Genomic DNA, 19,751 nt, shown 5'->3' with positions numbered 1-19,751 from the left:
TGTTCCTCTCCTAGAATAATCCTCCTTTGGTCCCATTGTGTGTGAATGCCTACAGTCTTATATAATTTATCATGTCCAAGTGTATTTTAGATCTGGCTTCTGCATAAGCGAGAAAACATGTGCTGTTTTTCCCTCTGAGCCTGGCTTATCTCACTTAACATGATTTGTCCTAGGTCCATCCATTTCTCTGCAAATGACATATTATTCTTTCTAATGGCTGTGTAAAATTCCATTGTGCATACCTACCACATGCCTTTGTTTCTTACTTTTAATCGATGGTCCATCATGGGCATAGGTTGTTAAATGTATGGCTCAGTATAAAATCAATTAAAAATTATCTAAAGACCAAAGCTATATTGCAGCAAGGGATATTTTAGCTGAATAGAAAACTGGCTTACTGAGTCATGCATTTATTTTGGAAGTCCCCATTAATTGCTCCTTTGATAATACTCTCAAACACTGAGATCTTGCTTCAAAGAGAAGAAACAGTATTTGTTTAGTGTGAAAGGACAAAAGATGCTGGTAAACTGGGTGCTGGTGGCTCCTGCCCTGTAATCCTAGGTACTCAGGAGGCTGAGATCTGAGGCTTGCTGTTTGAAGACAGCCCAGGCAGGAAAGTCTGTGAAACTCTTCTTTTCAATTAAGCACCACAAAACTAGAAATGGAGCTGTGGCTCAACGTGGTAGAGTACTAGCTTTGAGCACAAAAGCTTCGGGACGACAGCCAGGCCTGAGTTCAAGCCCCATGAATGACCAAAAAAATTTTTTTAAGTGCCATTTCTGCCTTTAAAATTCCCTGAAGCATCTTTGTAAAATAAATGAAAAAAGAAAAACCCAGTAGTTTGATACTTATTGGGAAATCCTGATCTACAACACTAAATTAAAATTCCATCATTAAGTATAATCTCCTACTTCCAGCACCATGTCCCACAAGTGAGCAAAAGTACACCTGGCACTCAAGACATACTGACTTCACTGATTATTTCACTTGTCTGCCTTGACCTTTTTTTATCTAAAAATCCTCAAACTCTACTGCAGATGGCAGTTTATGACAGTTTATTTTGAGCCCTTTTTCCTTTCACTCTTAGGAAGTTAATCATTTGTTCTCTGTATTCCCTCACATTTATATTTAGTCATGTAAGTTCCTAGAATTCAGATTCATATTTGTTTTTGTAGTCTTAGCACCCCCACACAATACCTAGGAATTAGTACCTGATAGTGATTAATGAAAATAAATAGGGAGGTAGCAACTAATGATATGGTGATAAGTGTTTATGGTTATAAGTATCAATCCCTGATATAAAGATGTTGCAATCTGGTGCTGTTGGCTCCTGCCTGTAGTCCTAGCTACTCAGGAGGCTGAGATCTGAGAATCGTGGTTTAAGGCCAGCCCAAGGAGGAAAAGTCCATGAGACTCTTAATCTCCAGTTAAGCACCAAAATGCCAGAAGTGGAGCTGTGGCTCAAGTAGTAGAGCACCAGCCTTGAGCAAAAAAGCTCAGGGACAGCACCCAGGATCTGAGTTCAAGCCATAGAGCTGGCTCAAAAAAAGGGGGTGGGAGTAGCAATATATGTTATCTGTAAGGATATATGTTGTTAATGAAGTCTCTAACCTAGAGCATAAACTGATTTTCTCTGGAAAGCTTTAGCAAAGATTTGTTTTTAGTAAAACAATTGAAGTAGAGAGAAATAGACAAGAGGAAAAAAATTTCCTAATCCTCATGCAGGAAATAGAGTTTAAAACTCCTTGACGTCATTGAAATCAAAGATAATTTTTTTTTGTGAAGTGGTCATTTATTTCAAAAAAAATTCACAAAACCTTTCTTGCTAAAACATGGATAGTTTTGAAAACTGACAGTCTATCAGTAAACAAAAAGTATGATGAGGAAGCAAGAATTTGTTAGCAATATTATACTTACTTCTCTTCAGTTATATCCTCAGTACCACATAAACAAATTTTTAAAATAAAAAAATCTACTCTTAATGTAGTCTATGTAATCTCTTTTGTGGATTCTATGCTAGTTTTTTAAAATCTTTTCACTGACATTTTAGAAGTGTTCATTATCATTCATTTAAACTTAAGACCAAAATGTCTTGAACATTTTTTAAAGAGATACCCATCATTTTTTCAACATTATGTCTTTAGCCTCTTTCTGAAAAATGATTTCATCTAAATTTAAATAGTACTGAATTCTTTGATGTGTAAAAGTCTGTTTTCTTTTAAAGCAAATACAATGAATAGAAATATGGCCCAATTCCAATAACTAATTGTTCACAAAAATGGCATCAGTACAAAGATTTAAACCTCAAAATAGCAAATTAGTAATTAGATGATAAAATCTGATTTTTGATGAAAACAGAAGCTTAATACTAGTCAAAGAAACAACATATTGCATTAAATTGAATACTGAGCTGAAATTATTTTACAAATTCTTCAATTCACAAATACTTACTTTTGAACAATTGTTAGCCTCACTTTTTAAATTAAATGCCTATATAAGAAAGCCATTTGGACAAACATCTTCACAAACTTCTAGGATACCAGATTAAACACCAGACATTATTCAAAGATGAATAATACAGTTCTATTCTTTTTCATCATCTGAGTGATCAGGTTGCAAAGGACATGTTCTTTTCTTTGTTCTTCCTAAGCCACAGGGTCCTGCCTCTTCAGGAATCTGATTTTCTTTTTCAGAACCTTTAGGAGACAGCCTGAAGAACTCTCCAATTCCTTTTTGCCACTTGGGAGTTGGGTGTACACAAACTGGATTCCCTCCTGCATACTTGTTTTCAGCTTTCCTGGATGAAGGAGCTGTAGTGTTGATGGCAGAGGTGGAGGAGCCAAGCACCTTCCTGGGGGCGTGGGAAGTCACCACTTTTCTATAGGTGCTTGGGGCACTGTCTGCTTTAGTCCGCACCATGTCCTAACAAAAGGAGACAAAGCCCTAGTTCCGGGTGATTGAGTGGCCACGGGTCCAAAGATATTTTTTTAACTTAAAAATAAAATTTAAAAGGACTCCTGATTTTCTTTTTTCTTTTTGTGTCTCTAGACCCCACAGCAACATAAACAGAAAAAGATCCAGAAACACACAGGTAAGAACGATTCTATTGTTTATTCTTCAGTCCAAGCCTAATGGTAGGGTAACTGTGGGCTTTCTCTAAGACTCTAGCCTTGAATGGCAGGTGGGAAGAGGTTGAAAGAGGATGTTATTGCAGAGTGCCTTTTCCTTGTAACATCTTCACTTTTAAGGAAATGCAAACAGCTCTATCTTTCTTATCATGGTGTCTTTCCTCAGGCTTCTTCCTTTTTTCTCTCCATATACTTTTATGCAAAACCCAATGTATGGAAAAGAAACTTGATGAGACAGGAGAATGGACAAAGATTAAGTAGCAAGAGTTTGGTGAGGGAAGTTTCAGTACCTTTATTTCCCTACCATAGATGCTAGATAAATTTTTTGAAAGAAAAATATGTACCAGGATCTCTGTTTTCCCTACTCCAACCTGCTCTTTTCAATGTCTGACCTACACAAATGTTTACCTACTACAAATGAAGGTAGTATAATAATTTTTAAACATTTTTTTAAACTTGAGACCAGACCTCATTAGCTTTATAATCTTGGGCTTGACTCCATGTGTGTTTCATTGTTTGCAGAATAAGGGGTAGGGTTTGGGTAGCGCTCTCTCTCTCTCTCTCTCTCTCTCTCTCTCTCTCTCTCTCTCTCTCTCTCTCTCTGTCTCTCTGTGTGTGTGGTGTGTGTGTGTGTATGTGTGTGTGCCAGTCCTGGGCTTGAACTCAGGGCCTGGATGCTGTCCATGAGCTTTTGTGTTCAAGGCTAGAGCTGTGCCACTTGAGCTATGGCTCCACTTCTGGCATTTTTTTTTTTTTTTTGGTGCTTAATTGGAGACAAGTCTCATAGACTTTCCTGCTGGACCCTCAGATCTCAGCCTCCTGAGTAGCTAGGATTACAGGCTACCTGCGCCCAGCAGAATGATGTGTTTAAATTAGATGACGTCAATAGTTATGATGCTAATAGGTTCTTATTATTCCCAGTTCCACAGTTGGAAGAAAACCCCAGAATGGATTCCAATGATGATAACATGGTCTTGTGAGTAGTCTGTTTACAACTGGTCCTACTAAACATTCTACTTGTAAAGATTAACATTAACAAAGCTGGTCCTTACTGTTTTCACTGTGCTATTCATCTCCTTTCTAACTGAAATCTCTCTTTGTATTGTTTTGCTTGCTGGTACTTAAATATGACTTCAATTACACTGACATACCTGCTGCTGCTTCCAGTGTTTCAGGAGTCCCTGTGGGCTGGACTCAGGAATACATACTCTGGTCAATAGACAGGAGTCTCCGACAGATCTTCCAACATCTGGAAAGTGCAAGGTCAGAGAACATAATTTCTGGATGTGGGCTTGAAGGTATTAGAACACTGAGGAGGGAGGAAGGAAGAAAGAAAGGAGGAAGGTAAAAGGGGAAGAATTAAGGTAATTTTTGGCAGTGGATAGAGTTCTGGGTTGAAATTGGTAAAAGGATCATTTCTGAGTAAAATGGGAATATTTTTCTCCCTTTGGGAGAATTCTCTGCAATAAGTAATTGATGTTGGGGAAAGCAACTTTTTCTCCCCAACTCTCCCTCAGATCCCCCAAATATTTTACATTTGAAGTGGTCATTCACACACACACACACACACACACACACGTTCATTTTCTGACTCCAAATGAAAACATTTCTCTTTATTTCTTAGATCAAGTCTTATGGACCAGCCTTTGCCTGAATTCCAGGATATGATTTCTTCCTCTTCCTCCTCCTCCTCCTCCTCTTCCTCTGTTATTGTGGCTCAGGAGGATGCTCTATCTTGTTACAGTGAGAAGGCCAAATCTTCTACCGACCACAGCCTCTCCTCTAGATCATCAAGCAAAAACTCCAGCTTATCTTATCATCCTTTCTTTTCTGAAGGAACAACCTGGCAATTCCAGAGCAAAAGTTCACCTGTTTCCCCTCAAAACCAACCATCTGCATTCAGGAACCAAGACACATCCCTGCCTCCTTTTCAGTGCAAAGAGCCAAAGAAATCAGAACTTTTTCAGAATTCGGCAGCTCTTTCATCCTTGCATCCTCAAAACTCTTTCATTAACTCTATTTTAAAACCCTTAAATCTCTGCAAACAAGAAGAGAAGACAAAAGATAAGAGAAAGAGAAAGAGTCATTTGGTCAAAGATCATAGGCCAAATTGTATTTCAAGTAAAAGACCACAGCTCCCAGAGTGGGCCCCAATCCAGCTCTCTTCTTTGGTTAGAGGGGAGCTAGAAGGACACGTGTCTTGGAAGGCTTGTACTTTGCGGAAACAAAGAGCGCCTCTGACTGTGAAGGAGTCATGGGCAACGACTGATTGTTTAGTCCCTGAAACAGAGAACTCTCAAGCCCCATTGTCTATGCCAATTTGTCAAAGCACTAAACAAGATGCCAACAATAAATCCTCAGATGACTTTCTATCATTTCGGCTCCATGTGAACCCTGCAGTGGAATCTGGATTAACTAGGTCAGAAACAAAAAATATACAGTCACATATCTCAAGTAAGCAGTTACAATCTGGAGATGACCCCCAAATCCTTGGATGCAAACCTTTAGTTATATCAGTGAGCACTCCCCCTCTAAGAAGTTTAGAAGAGACCACATTACTAAGGAAAGACCCCCAACACGTGCTAGAAATTAGTGTAGGGCAGAGGGTGGTTGGTCTTCCTGAAAAGAGGATCCAACAGCATAAGGCACAAGTGACTAATGTGGAGCTGACCCCAAGACTACCTCATCAAGATAGTATAAAGATAACTCCATTGGAATTGCTTCAGGTCATGGATTCAATGGGAATGATCCCAGAAACACATTCAGAAGTAATAGAATCTGCAAGTTTGTTCCCAAAGCCACAAAATCAAGTTGTAAAACTAATGGAAACTATGGAAACAGTGAGTGTAACTCCCAAACCACCAATAATTGAATCAGTGAAGTTAACTCCAAGTCTTCAGCACCAAGTTTTGGAAGCCTCAAGACTGAATCCAGCCACAGATAATGTGAAGGTAACTCCTGTATCTTTGCTTCAAGTCATGGATTATATGGGGATGATGGGCAAATCACATCAACATACCATAGAGCCCATAGGAATGACCCCAAGGTCACAATATCAAGTCATCGAGTCAGCAAAGACAGACACATTATTGGACTGCCAATCTATAAAACCAGGAAAGATAAGCCCAAAGCTACAACATACAGTCATGAAAACTGTGGGCATAATGCCAGAGCCACAGCATAAATTCAGAGAATCAGTAAGCATGATCCCCAGGCCACCACATCAAGCCATGGAACATGCAAAGATTACTCCAACACCAATACATCAAAACACAGAACCAATGGTCTCAACATCACAAGTCATGGATCATGTGAAAATAACTCCAGGGGCACTGTCACAAGCCATGGATTTCATGGGGATAATTCCACCAGAACCACCACATGTTGTAGAACCTGGGGTTTTGACTTCAGGTTCACAATTTCAAAGTGCAAATCTGACTCCTAAGCCATCTTTATCAGAGAAACGGATTACTTCTAGTTCTGCTCCACTAAGAATTGTAAAATCTGTGAGTCTGCCTCCAAAGGCATCGACTAAAGTCAAGGACGCAGCAGGAATGGTTCTAACACGACATCAGTCTACACATTCTCTAAAGGGAACTCCCATAGTACTCACGTTGCCCACAAAAATGAACATAGCCCCACAGTCACCAGTTACAGAATCTGATGGTTTGACCCCACAACCAATATCGCCTATCAAGAAATCTCAAGAACTGACTTCTGGGTTTCATGCTCAAACGCAGGACTCGATATGGATGACTACACAATGTCAAGGTCCAGAATCTGCATCATTAACCTCAGGATGGTCTCCTCAGATCATGGGTCCTTCAAAGCTGACCTCAAAGCATCAAATACTAGAATATTCAGATATGAGCCCGAGCCATAAAGAGAAAGAAACTATGGCACTGACCTCTGATACTTGTTTACAAATGAAGGAATCTGAATTAGTACAGTCACATCCTCAGATAATGCAATATTTAGAAACAAGCCCAGGGTCACCAGGTCAAAGTACAGGATCTATAGAAATGAGCCCCAAACTACCACATCAAGTCAGAAAATCTTCAGTAATAGTGGGAATTAATCAAAGACCATGTCTGCAAGAAGTAATGGATTCTGCAAAGTTATCCCCAGGATTGAAAAATGTAAAGCCTGAGAAAATGATCCTAGAGGCAGGGTTACAAAGTATGAAATCTGTAGATATGACCAGAGATATAGTCCCTCAAATGGTAGAATATGGACAGACAATCCCAAGTACGAAATCTATTGATTTGGCCCCAGAATGTCAATGGCAGAGTGTAAAATCTGCTGAATTTGTGCCAGCATCACTGCCGCAAGATAGGAAATCTACAGATTCGATCCCCAATTCGCAGTTTCAGGGTGCAGAATCTGTTCATTTGGCACCACCCATAGAGTTTCAAGAAACAAAAACTGGATCTCAAGGAACAAAAACAAAGTTGACCTCTGACATTTGTCATCAAGTGGGAAAATCTATTGGGTTTACACCATCATCCTTAGAAATTACTCCAGAGCCACTGAGCCAAACTTCAGCATCTATAGAGATGAGCTCCATGTCATTCCATGATACTCCTAAAGCTAGGATCCATGTTACAGGAGAGATGAGAGAGATGCCAGAATTACAACACCAAATGGAATCTCTGTCTTTGGTACTTGGATCAGAGGATCAAACTGTAAAACCAGAAGTGTTGACCTCAGATCCAAAGCCTGAAGGTGGGAAATTCATTTATCTGAATGTAGAGCCACATTCAAAAGGCACTAAGCTTTCAAAGATGCCGCTAAGTTCAGAATATGAAGACACAGAAACTGTGAAGTTGACATTGCCTCAAGCTGATAAGATCCAAGCGTCCATCTCAGAACCATATTCAAAAATAGGGCCTCTGCATTTGACTCCAGGACCAGGGATACAAGAAGAGAAGACAGCGTCATCTCCATTAGTGACTGGGTCTACAAAATTATCTGCTGAACCAAAACTACACGTTAGAGGCTTGACTCCCGGGTCACAGCTCCAGGGAGCAAAGTGTAGGCAAATGGATCCAGAGTCACAGTTGCAAGATGTGCAATGTGTGAATTTAATCCATCAGTCAGCTACAGCAGTGGTAGAATCTGAAAAGCCAAAACCTGGCCTGGTGCTACAAAATATGTTACTAGAGGACTTGTCAGAGGGGACACAGCTCCAAAATGTGAAATCTGTGGATTTAAATCGAGGTTCAGAATGGTCAAATGTCAAGTCTTTTAGATCAGCTCCGGGGCCACAGTTGCAAAGTGTCAGATTTTCAAAGTCATCTCAAGGGCCATTTCTTCAAAGAAAAAGACCTGCACATTTAATCTCAGGACCGTCACATTTTGGAGTGAAATCTGTCGAAATGACTTCAGGGTCCCCAGAACAAGAAATCAAATTACTAGATTTTATTCCAAGACAAAAACATCAAAATGACAAATCTGCTCAGTTGATTCCAGAACCCCAAGCTCAGGGTGTGAAAACTGTGGAACCAAACACTGGACCAAACTTGCAAAATGTCAGATTTTATGATTTGATCCCAGATCCAAAACATCAAGGTTTCCAACATATACAGCTGGTGGAAGGGATTCCACTTCAGGATATAAAGTCTCTAGGGTGTGTACCAGAATCATTTTTGCAATTAAGCCAAGAGCCACAGGCTGAAGATATGAAGTCTGTTCTGTCTCCTGAAGGATCCCAACTTCATAGCCTGGAATCTATGTTGTGTTCAGAACTACAACCTGAAGATGCGAAATCCGAGGAAGTAAACTTAGGGCTATGGCAACAAGATGTCAATTTTTCTGAGTTGACTTTAGGGCCAAAGCTTCAAGGTGTCAAATTTGGGGATCAAATCCCAGGATCATTGTTTTATGATATGAATTTTGAAGAGGACTTAGGGCTTCATGATTCCAAATTATTAGCAAAGATGTCTTCAGGGCTTCAAGATATGAAACAGGTGGGGTTAACCCCAGGACCGTGTCTACGGGATGTCAAATTTTTTGATTTAACACTAGGAATTCAACCTCAAGGCGTGGAATCTTCAGAGTTAAACTCAAGGCCACAGTTAAAATGCAAAAAACCATTGGAGTTGTCCTCACAGACAGAGAGGCAAGAGGTTAAGCCAGGGTTGTTAGTCCCAGAGCCACTGTTTCAAGATGTAAAACATGCAATAGTGAACCACATGCCAAGCTCTGAAAGTGAAATTTCCTACGAATTAATCTCAGAGCCACAGATTCTAAATGGAGAATCTATGGCATTGACTCCTGGGAGACAGTCACTAAATGTAAACTATTCTGTGTTGACCACAAGGCCCCAGTCACAAGGTAAAAAGTCTTCTGAATTGACCCAAGGACCACAGTTGGAAGACATAAAATCTAAGGAGCAAACACCAATCTTGGAACTGCAAGGTTTAAAATATAAATTGATCCCGGAGCCACAGCAAGAAGATCTGAGACATATAGAGTTCAACACGTTGTTACATTTGGGAGCTCTGAAATCTATACCAGAGCTGAGAGAAGCCAAATCTATGGTGTTAACCCCAGGGCTACAAGCAGAAGCTATGAACCCTAAGGAGCTGACTCTGAGCCCAAAACACAAAGGTTTAAGGTCTGAGTTTCTGCCTTCAGGATCACAGTTGGGAGATACGACATCTAACATCTTAATTCCAGAACCATGTCAACAGGGCATGAAATCTACAGATACAACCCCAATTCCCCAACTGGAAAGTGTGAAATCCATGGAGAGAAAAGATTTCAAATCTGTGGGACTTACCCATGATCACGAGCTTGACGATATGAATTCTGTGAACTTGATTCCAGGCTCAAGAATTCAAGATTTGAAAACTGTGCAGTTGGTCCCAGATCCACAGGTTCAAAGTGAGAAAGTGATGAAGTTGCAACTTGGGCTAAACAGGCAAGATAAGAATTCTATAGGCTCTGCATCAGAGCTATTACTTCAAGGGCCTCACCTTCCAAGTATGACATCTGACAAACTGACTTCAGACCCACAAATGCAAGAAATGAAACTTGAAGAGATTAGTTCATGTTGTAAGCAGCAAACTTTAAAACCTGCAGAGAAGATTCCCAACCAGCATCTGCGAAGCTTCATAGTTGTAAAGTTTAACCCAAGGATAAAGAAGCAGGTACTAAAGTCTGTGAATGTAATCAGAAGACATGGGTTTCATGGAATAAAGTCTGTAGATTTAGCACCAAAGCCACAGTTCCATGGAATTGCACCTGTGGATTTAGGTCTTGGGCCTGGAAAGGATGGTCAGATATCTGTAAACCCACCAGAGCTGAAATTTGTGAATGTAGACCAATGGAAGAGAGGTCCTGAGTCTTTGAGGGTAATTACAGAACCCAAATCCAAGGCTATAGAATCTGTAGACCTCAACTCCAAGGTCCAGAGGAAAGATATGCAATCATTTAAATTGGCTCCTAAACCAGTTACTCAAGATATTAGAGCTGAAGAGTTCAACTGTGAACCACAGTGGCAAAATACAAAGCCATTCAAGTTGACCCCAGGCCCACAACTATACCCACCCTGGGGTTGGACTTTGAAGCCACCACTTCAAGGACTAAAAACTGTGGAATTAAGCAAAGATCCACAACTTGCAAGTATGACCTCTCTTCAGTGGATTCCAGGACCTGAGTTCCAAGGTGTAGTAAAATCTGTAGGGTTAAATCTTGGGTCACAATCTCAAGGTGTCAAACCTTCTGAATTGAAGCCCTCCGTACACTTGGGGGATGAAAAGTCCTGTGAGTTGAATCCAAGCTCAAAACTCCAAGGAGAAAAATCTGTGTTTACTTCTGGGCCACAGTTTCAGTATGAGAAAGCCCCTAAATTGTCTGTAGGATTAGAGCTACAAAGAAGGAAAGTTTTTGCTTCAGCCTCAGAGCCACAGCTTCGAGGTGTGAACACTGTGGAGTTAGACAAAAAGCCATGGCTTGAAAGTGTGAGATCTGTTGAGTGGATACCAGGACCTGAATTCCAAGTTACAAAATCTATGCTGAATCTTGGATCACAGTTTCGAGAATTGAAACCTTCAGTAAAGTTAAGAGATATAAAGATAGCGGAGCTGATTCCAAGGTCAAAGCTTCAAGGGATACAACCAGGTGACTGCACTTCAAGCTCAAGACTTAGTGATTTAGAACCAATGGCATTCAAACACGGTCTTCATTTACAACAGATGAAATCTGAGTTGACCCCAGAACTGCAAGAAGTGAAACTATTAGAGTTATCCCTAGGTACCCAGTTTCAAGATGGAGAGTCTCCAGTGTTTACACAAGATACTCAGCTTCCAGGAGTAAAATCCGAGATGTTAAGCCAAGGACCCCAATTACAAAGTGATAAAATTGTAGGGCTAAACTCCCTACTTCATTTGAAAAGTGTGAAATCATCTGAGTTGGCTAGTCAGAAAAAGCTTCAAGGCATGAAATCTGAGGAGCTCAACTCTGAGTCGCAATGGCAAAGTATGAAATGTTCTCAGTTGACACCTAAGGCAAACTCTCAACGTATGAAATGTACCTTAAGCTCTAGGTCACAGATGAAAGGAGAGCCATTTTCTGACTTGACAATGGGGACCAACAGTCAATACATCAATTTTACAGGCTTCAAACCTGTGCCACAATTGCAAGGTGTAAACTCTTCTGAGTCAATACCGAAGACACGGCTTGAAGAAGTGAAATGGGGAGAATTGGAATCAGGCCCACATTTAGAAGATGTGAAATCTTCTACAATGATCCCAGGTATAAAAGTTCAAGATGTAAAACCTATGAATTTCAGATCTGAGTCACCAGGTGTGAAATCTGAAACAATTCAATGGAAAAAGTTCCAAGATGTGAAATCTGTACAAGTCCAGTCTAGCCCAAAGTTACGAGGTGAGAAGCCTGACTTAACCCTGGGAGAGGAGTTCTCAGGTGTGAAACCTGTAAGACTGAAGTCAGGCCTACAGTTACAAGACAGGAGCCCTACCGAGCTGCTCATGAGTATAAAACTTCAAGGTGCAAAATCTATGGAGGTCAGTCCTGGACAATGCTTTAGAAGTGTGAAATCTTCTGAGATGATCACAGGAACAACATTTCAAGGTGTGAAATCAGTGGACTTCAACTCTGCCACACAAATGCAAGGTGAAAAATCTTCTGAGTTGTTTCAAGGAACAAAACTTCAAAATGGGCAATCTGTAGAGTTCAAACATTGTTTAAATTTATCAGATGTGACCTCTGACTTAATATCGGACAGCGAAGCTGTGAAGTACAACTCAGGCCACCAGTTTCAAGGTGCAAAAGATTCTAAGTTGGTCCTGGGGACAAAGCTTCAAGATGTAAAACCTCTGGATTTCAGTTCTGTGCCACACCTGGAATGTGTAAAATCTTCTGACATAATCCCAGGGACAAAGCTTCTCAAAGATCAATCTGTAGGGTTCATGTCTCAGCCACTGTGGCAAGATGTGAAGTCTTTTCAGTTGACTCTAAGTAAGGTACAAGCCAGGAGACCATTTCAGTTCAACTCAGCCCCTCAGCTACAAAATCGGAAATTATTCATGTCCACACCAGAGATACAGCTCCAAGATATGAAACCCATGGAATTCAACCCTGAGGGAAAGTTGCAAGGTGTAAAATCTAAGTCCATAAGCCTTCAAATAGTGAGCAATACAGAAGCCAACCATGACTTCAAAATGCAGGATGCAAAACACTCACACAGTATGGTACCTTCTCAATTCAATGCTGGGAATCAGCTGCAAGATGAGAAATCTCCTAAATCAAGTCAATGGCCACAGTTTCAAGGTGTAAATTTTATGATGCTCAATCCTGATTCGCATTTGCAGCATATAAAGTCTTCAGAATTGTGCACAGGAACAAAGTTTCAAGATGTGAAATCTATGAAATTCAATTCAGAACAGTTGGGAGAAGTGAAAATTTCCCTGGGAACAGAGTTTCCAGGTATGAAATCATTACATCCCCAGTTACAAGGGGTAAAACCTTTTAAGCTGTGCATAGAGACCACACTTCCAGATGCACCACCTCTGGAATTCAAGCATGAGCCCAAATTGCAAAGTGGGAAATCCTCTGAACTTAATACAGGGCATAAAAACTTGACACTATTTAACATTGGGCCACGATTACAAGGCATAAACTCTTCTGAGCTGAAACCTGGGCCAGAGCTTGAAGATATGAAATCTAAGATGCTCTACCTTGGACCACATTTGCAAAGTGTGACTTCATCTACATGCATTTCAGGGCCCACACTACCATATGCCAATTTGACTGAATATAATCCATATTTTCAAGGTGTAGATTCTCCTAAATACTTTACAGGGACAAAACCTCAATGTATAGATGCTAGTGAGTGTGACCCTGGGTTACCTTTGCAAAGTCCAAGTTCTGCATGCACTTCAGGGCCTAAATCTCAGTGTGTCAGTTCTAAGGGGTGCAAGCCTGGGACACACTTTCAATGTGTGGATTCTTCTGCATGCGCTCCAGGGCCAAAGCCTCAGTGTGTTGGTTCTACTGGATGTAACCCTGGTCCGTTAACATTTTCTATATCCATTCCAGGGCCACAGTTTCAGTGTATAAATTCTCCTGGCTGCAACCCTGAGTCACATTTGCAAGGTATGAATTCTGCATGTATTCCAGAGCCAAAACCTCAGTGTGTAAACTACATTGGTTGCAAGCCTGAGCCACATTTGCAAGGTGCATATTCTTCTGTATGTATCCCAGGGCCACAATTTCAATGTGTAAACTCTATGCAATGCAACCTTGGGCTACATTCGCAAGATGTGAAACCATCTGAATCAACTGAAATTTTAAAACATCAATGTATGAAATCTCCTGAGCTGAATCTAGGGACTGAAATGGAATGTGAGACAGATATGACAGTCAACTTGGGATCACATTTGCCAAGTGTGAAATCTGTATTGACTACCAGATCAAAGTTTCTAGGTGTAGCTCCCATGGAATGCCACCCAGGGCCACAAGCACAGTGTATGAATTCTTATGAATTGAATCCAGGGACAAAATCACAATGTATAAATTCCACAGAGTACAAACTTGGGCCATACCTGCAAGGTACAAAAGCTTCCACAGACACTTTAGGAAAAAAATGTCAAGGCATGAGATTTTCTGAGTTGCACACATGGCCAGAATTTCAAGATACAGAATGCAATGTATTCAGCACTGTGCAGCATTTACAAGACATACAATGTGAGTTGACTCCAAGAACAAAGTGTCAAGGTATAACATCTATGAAGGTCAATTCTGGTCCACAGCTTCAAGGTATGACCTCTTCTGAGTTGAATTCAGAGCTAAAATACCAGTGCATAGATTCTGAAAAGTGCAGTTCAGGGCCACAAGTGCAAAACATGAAGCCCTCTAACTTGAACTATGGGTCAGAACCTCAAAGTACAAAATATGTTCAGTTCAACTCTGGACCATACTTGCAATCTGAGTTAATACCTGGGACAAAGTGTCAAGGAGTCCAGTTTTTGGAGAACCAACTTGGGTCACAGAAGCAAGTTGAAAAACCTGTGTTCACTCTGGGGCCTCAGTCAAATGATATGAAATCTGTGATATTTTTCCCAGAGTCACTGCTTAAAGATGAAAAGTCTTTAGAGATGAGCAAACAGCCATTGCTTTGTGGTATGACTCCTATGCAATTGACTTCTGGCTCTGAGCAGCAGGACTTGAAATCTGAGATGTTTCCACTAAAACCATGTTGTCAGAAAGTGACGTCTGTAGCGTTAAAAACAGAGCCACATTCACAAGGGATTAATCCCGAGAAAGTATCCTCATACCTCACACAGCACAACATGGTTTTTGTACCAGAGTCAAATTTTCAATGTGTGAAAACTTTGGAGTTGAAACCAGGACTACCTCAAAGTATGAGTTCTTTAAAGTTGACACCATATTTCAGGTCACAATGTGTTAACTCCATGGTCTTTGCACCCAAATCATGTTTTCAGGATGTAAAACCTGAGGAGCTGAAGCTAGGGTCCCAACAACAAGGCATGAATTGCCAAGAGCTCACTTCAGGATGGCAAGATGTGAAACCAGTAACGTTAAGACCAAAGTCATCTAGGATGTTCTTACCAGGGCCAACACTGACCAGTGTCAAATTCTCAAATATGTCTCCAGAATCACAGCCACTAGGTGTGAAACCTTTCAAGTTTACTTCAGAGCCAAAGTCGCAAGGTGTAAACAATGTGAAGTTGTCTTCAGTGTCTTTGCAGCAAACTGTAAAGTCTGTGACATTGCCACCAAGGTTACTGCCTCAAAAAATGAAATCTGGGGCCAGAACGCCAAAAACAAGAGATCAAGTCACAGAATCCTCTGAAATCCCTAGCCCATGGCATCCATTTGTAGAATATACAGAGACGATTCCAAAGCCAAAGCACCAAGTACCTCAATACATGAATTTGATTTCAATACCAATCTGTCAAGCCCCAGAAATGACACAAAGATTGGCTCATAAAGCCCCAGAAACACTAAAGAAAACCATGGGGTTGACCCCAATGCCAACATGTAAAGGCATAGAATCTTCAGGGATACCTCTGAAGGTAGGTCTTCAGGTACCAGAATTTATTGTCATGACATCAAGGTTAGGACATCAAGTTCCTGAATCTCTATTGACTTGTGAGAAGCCTATGAAATTAACCTCAAAGTCACAGCATCATGTGGGATCTGCAGGAGTAGCATTAGGACATCAACTCCTGGAATCTGTAAGTGTGATCCCTAAGCTGCAAGTGGAGGAATCTTTAAAGCTGCCCCCAAAGCAAACAAATCATACTGTAGGACATGGAGAATCTGTAGAAGTCAACTCTGAGACATGGCAAGGGAATGTATCAGTTAGACCAAAACAACCACAGAATCAAAGTATGAAACATTCAGAAACAGCCCCAGCAGGCCCACGGGGTCAAGTTATAAAGTGTACAGGAATTAATTCAAAGCCACTAGATGAAGTCACAGCAAGGGCACGGCTTCAAGTAGCTTGCTCAGTAGAAGCAACCCCAGTAGCTCCTTCTGTGAAAGTGATTCCTGGGCCGCCACTTCAAGTTGCAAAGTCTGTGATACTGTCAAGGCCAACCCCACAGAAGGCAGAATATGTTATGCTCACTCCCAAACTACAGGATGTGACACCTTCAGAGTTTGCTTCAGGTCTGTGGTTACAAAATGTGAAATCTAAGGAATTCATCACAGAGCCATCACACCAAATTTTGGAAACGATAGCACTGACAGGATGTGAAATTATAAAGACTGTGTTAATCCCAGGGCCGCTACCTCAGCTTGTAAAATCAGAGGAATTAGCACCAAGACCAATTCCTCAGGTGGTAGAAACAATAGGAGCTGCCATCGGATCAGAGGTTGAGGGAGTGGATTGTTTGAATGGACTCCCAAGACCTCATCTTCAAGAACTGGGAAAACCTACAGAATTAACTCCAAGGCCAAATATCCAAGTGAAATTTGCAGAATTAACCTCACAGCAAACATCGTGTAAAGAACCTACAGTGTTGACACAGGAGCAAAAGTTTCAGGTTGTATTATCCACAGGGACAAAACCAGAGCCTCCTAATACAATAGAACCTGAAGATTTGAACCAAGGACAGGTGTGCCAGAATAAGAACTCTGAGGAGTCAACATCAGAAGAGTTACAAGACGGGAATTACTTCTCTAGGATTCTACACAGCCCTTCAATCCCACTCATTTCAACTTCCATGACAATCTCTGAATTAGGAAGCCTTGGGGACTTGAGGGTACTGGAAGTACCAAGAGCTTTGGATATGGAAAGCCTTGGGATAGATATTATGACACAGTCTTCAGCCCTTCCCTTGACCCTTCATAATCAGCCCTTTGACAAAACAGCGAACGCTGTGGGAACTCCACATCTGGAGATCTGGAAAGAAGATGTCACATCTAAGGAGAGAACTAAGAGGAAGCATATGAATAAGTTAGAGCACTCATTTCAGAGTTCTGTTCAATATCCACCACAGAGCCGGAGATCAGCTGCTGGGACCTTCCAAGTAGGATCGGGGACTCAGAGAGGTTCTCTCCATTCTTTCCTGGGCAGACAACAGAATGTCTGGGAGAGCCATGCCTGTCGGCAACGACTACCTAGGAAATATCTCTCCAGTATGTTAATGCTTGGCAATGTCTTGGGGACCACTATGGAGAGGAAGCTCTGTTCTCAAATGTATTTAGAAGCAAAAGCAACAACAGATATCTGTACATCTATTCAAAATTTATTTGGTGTTCCAGCTGAACTGATGGAATTTTCCAGGAGATTGCTAAAAAAGGGTCCAGGTATTATTTCACAGCCTTCAGAAGTCAAAAACTATATTCAGAGACATACACTATGCCATGATCCTGAGAAAAGAATGGCTTTAAGGATGTGGACACGTGGCTCCATATCTTCCATAATACGGCAATACTCAGGGATTAGAGTGGGATTAAAGAAAACAAAGTCAAAGCTCAGTGACATATCCCAGGAGGTCGCTCAGCACATCCCTCTCTCATGTGCAGGGAGTCCGCTTCCTGTTTCTGTCCTAATAAAGTCAGAATCTTCATTTGGGATATTTTATAATGGGGAAGATCCTGTTCACATAGAAGAGAGTGGAAACTCCCACAGTATTTCACAGACAAGGATTTTTGAGTCCCAACCTTCCCTCAAGACAAGTTATTTTTCCCAGACCAAGACAGACATCTCAGAACAGTTCAATTTGCTGCAAGATCTGCAGCTAAAAATAGCGGCAAAACTCTTAAGGAGTCAAATCCCTCCCAATGTGCCTCCACCTCTAGCTTCAGGTCTTGTCTTAAAGTACCCCATTTGCCTACAGTGTGGACGCTGTTCAGGATTTAATTGCTGTCATAAATTTCAGGCTGCTCTGGGGCCTTATTTGCTTATCTATCCTCAGCTCCACCTTGTGAGCACTCCTAAGGGCCGTGGTGAGATTCGGTTGCATCTTGGCTTTAGGTTGCGAACTGGGAAAAGAGCTCAGGTGTCAAAATATCGTGGAAGAGACAGATCAGTCATACCAAAGAACTCTAAATCACCATCATCAAGGAAAGATAAAATCTACACTCCAGCTTCCAAAAGCCCTACTCCCACTGGAGATCTCCAATCTGGATCTTCCCAGTCCCCTACTCCTGTACAAGTCCACATCAGGCAAAGGCAACGGGGTGCGCCCAACTTAGTAGGAGAGCAAAGAGTAAGGGAACAACGTGAATTCCCTCAAGTTCATACCCAACCTGAGACCCACCCTGAGAGCTATCGGGTTAAAAAATGGAATAGAATGAGAGCCACAAAGACCCTTGATTCAAAACATACATTAAAGAGAGACAAAAAGTTCTACACAAATGGCAGAACCACAAGAAAGAGTTCCCCGAGGGAATTACCAGGCCATTTGAGGAGGAAGATTGGAGCAGCTCAGGCAAGTTCTGCCTCTTTAAAAAGACAACCTAGTTCATCTTCCCAGCCTAAGTTCATGCAGCTGATTTTTCAGGGCATAAGGCAGGCATTTCAAACAGTACATAGAATCATAGCGTTGGTCGGACAGAAATCTGAGGACAGGAGAAGGCCAGATAATTTGCATTCAGGCAAAAAGTATCATCCAAAACAAAGATCCAGGAATTATTACTTAGCAAGAGAGAGCAGAAGAACCAGGAGGCCGGTTGTTAAGCAAAGGCCAACCACCCCAACCACTAAGCAGGAGGACGTAGTGTCTTCAGGAGTGACAGATGAATGCAGATCAGCTCAACAGCTAGAAAGAGTGAACTCCTGCCAGAAACCTCCGTCTGGCCAACATCTTGAGCCTACCATTCTCCAAACACATACCACTTTCCAAACCACCTCTAACACACAGCTTTTGGGCACAGGGCAAAATGACAGCAGCAGGAGAGCAAAGGGAAACCTTTACAAACACGAAGTTTCCAGCCAAGAGTCTAAGAACTTTCCCAGAGCAGCATCCAGGTTTCAAGCCCAAGAGACAGTTGTAACCCATTCGAAGAGAGCCTTGAAGAGTTACCTTGTAGAGAAAGACACACGGGCGAGAACTCCAAGGAATGCCTCTGAGAACACATGGGCGAGAACTCCAAGGAATGCCTCTGAGAGGAACCAGCTCAGCCCCTCTGCTCGAACCCTTCGCCATCTCTCTCACAGGGGCCACAGCATTCCCTCTCGCAGAAACCACCTCAGCCCCTCTGAGAGAACCCTTCGCAGTCTCTCTGAGAGAAGACAGAGAAGTCCCTCAGAGAGGAGACACCATAGGCCTTCTCAGAGGAGCCAACCTAGTTCCTCTGAGAGAAGACAACGAAGTCCCTCAGAGAGGAGGCGATGGAGACACTTTGAGAGAGGCCAAGCCAGGCCCTCTGACAAGAGCCACTCCAGTTCCCCAGAGAGGAGACATCACAGTGGCTCGGAAAGGAGCCACCTCAGTCCCTCGGAGAGGAGAGTCCAAAGTCCTTCAGACAAAAGCCAGGGCAGCCTCTCTGAGAGGGGAGGACACAGTTCCTCTGGGAGAACCCATCCCAGTCCCTCTGAGCAGAGGCCCTCCACCAGGAGCCACCGCAGTCACTCTGAGAGGACACCCCACAGTCCCTCCAAGAGAAGACCCCGCCACA

At 41.9% G+C, this 19,751-nt stretch overlaps 2 protein-coding genes across 2 annotated transcripts; one reads left to right on the top strand and one right to left on the bottom strand.

The window, feature by feature from the left end:
- Window positions 1-2,028: 2,028 nt before the first annotated feature.
- On the bottom strand, window positions 2,029-2,962 carry LOC125356624 (PCNA-associated factor-like). The gene has a single exon (XM_048353227.1). The coding sequence runs from the start codon at window positions 2,917-2,919 to the stop codon at window positions 2,584-2,586; it is 336 nt and encodes a 111-aa protein (XP_048209184.1). The 5' UTR covers window positions 2,920-2,962; the 3' UTR covers window positions 2,029-2,583.
- Window positions 2,963-3,078: 116 nt separating this feature from the next.
- Window positions 3,079-19,335, top strand: C8H2orf16 (chromosome 8 C2orf16 homolog). The gene is made up of 6 exons (XM_048352227.1): window positions 3,079-3,091; window positions 4,050-4,104; window positions 4,296-4,391; window positions 4,753-6,308; window positions 6,351-19,213; window positions 19,315-19,335. Exons 2-6 carry the CDS (start codon window positions 4,076-4,078, stop codon window positions 19,333-19,335), a joined length of 14,565 nt encoding a protein of 4,854 aa, XP_048208184.1. The 5' UTR covers window positions 3,079-3,091; window positions 4,050-4,075.
- The last annotated feature ends 416 nt before the right edge of the window (window positions 19,336-19,751 follow it).

This window comes from Perognathus longimembris, chromosome 8, assembly GCF_023159225.1.
Source record: "Perognathus longimembris pacificus isolate PPM17 chromosome 8, ASM2315922v1, whole genome shotgun sequence".
NCBI lineage: Eukaryota > Metazoa > Chordata > Mammalia > Rodentia > Heteromyidae > Perognathus > Perognathus longimembris.
Note: the sequence above shows the minus strand (reverse complement) of the source record. Positions and strands in the feature narration are given on the sequence as shown.

Excerpts from the sequence above, each read along its gene's own strand:
- LOC125356624 (XM_048353227.1), bottom strand. The coding sequence starts at position 2,919 with ATGGTGCGGACTAAAGCAGACAGTGCCCCAAGCACCTATAGAAAAGTG.
- C8H2orf16 (XM_048352227.1), top strand. The coding sequence starts at position 4,076 with ATGGATTCCAATGATGATAACATGGTCTT. Across the intron at positions 4,392-4,752 it reads CAACATCTGGAAAGTGCAAG|ATCAAGTCTTATGGACCAGC; the intron begins GTCAGAGAACAT and ends TTTATTTCTTAG. Across the intron at positions 19,214-19,314 it reads ATGCCTCTGAGAACACATGG|AAACCACCTCAGCCCCTCTG; the intron begins GCGAGAACTCCA and ends TCCCTCTCGCAG.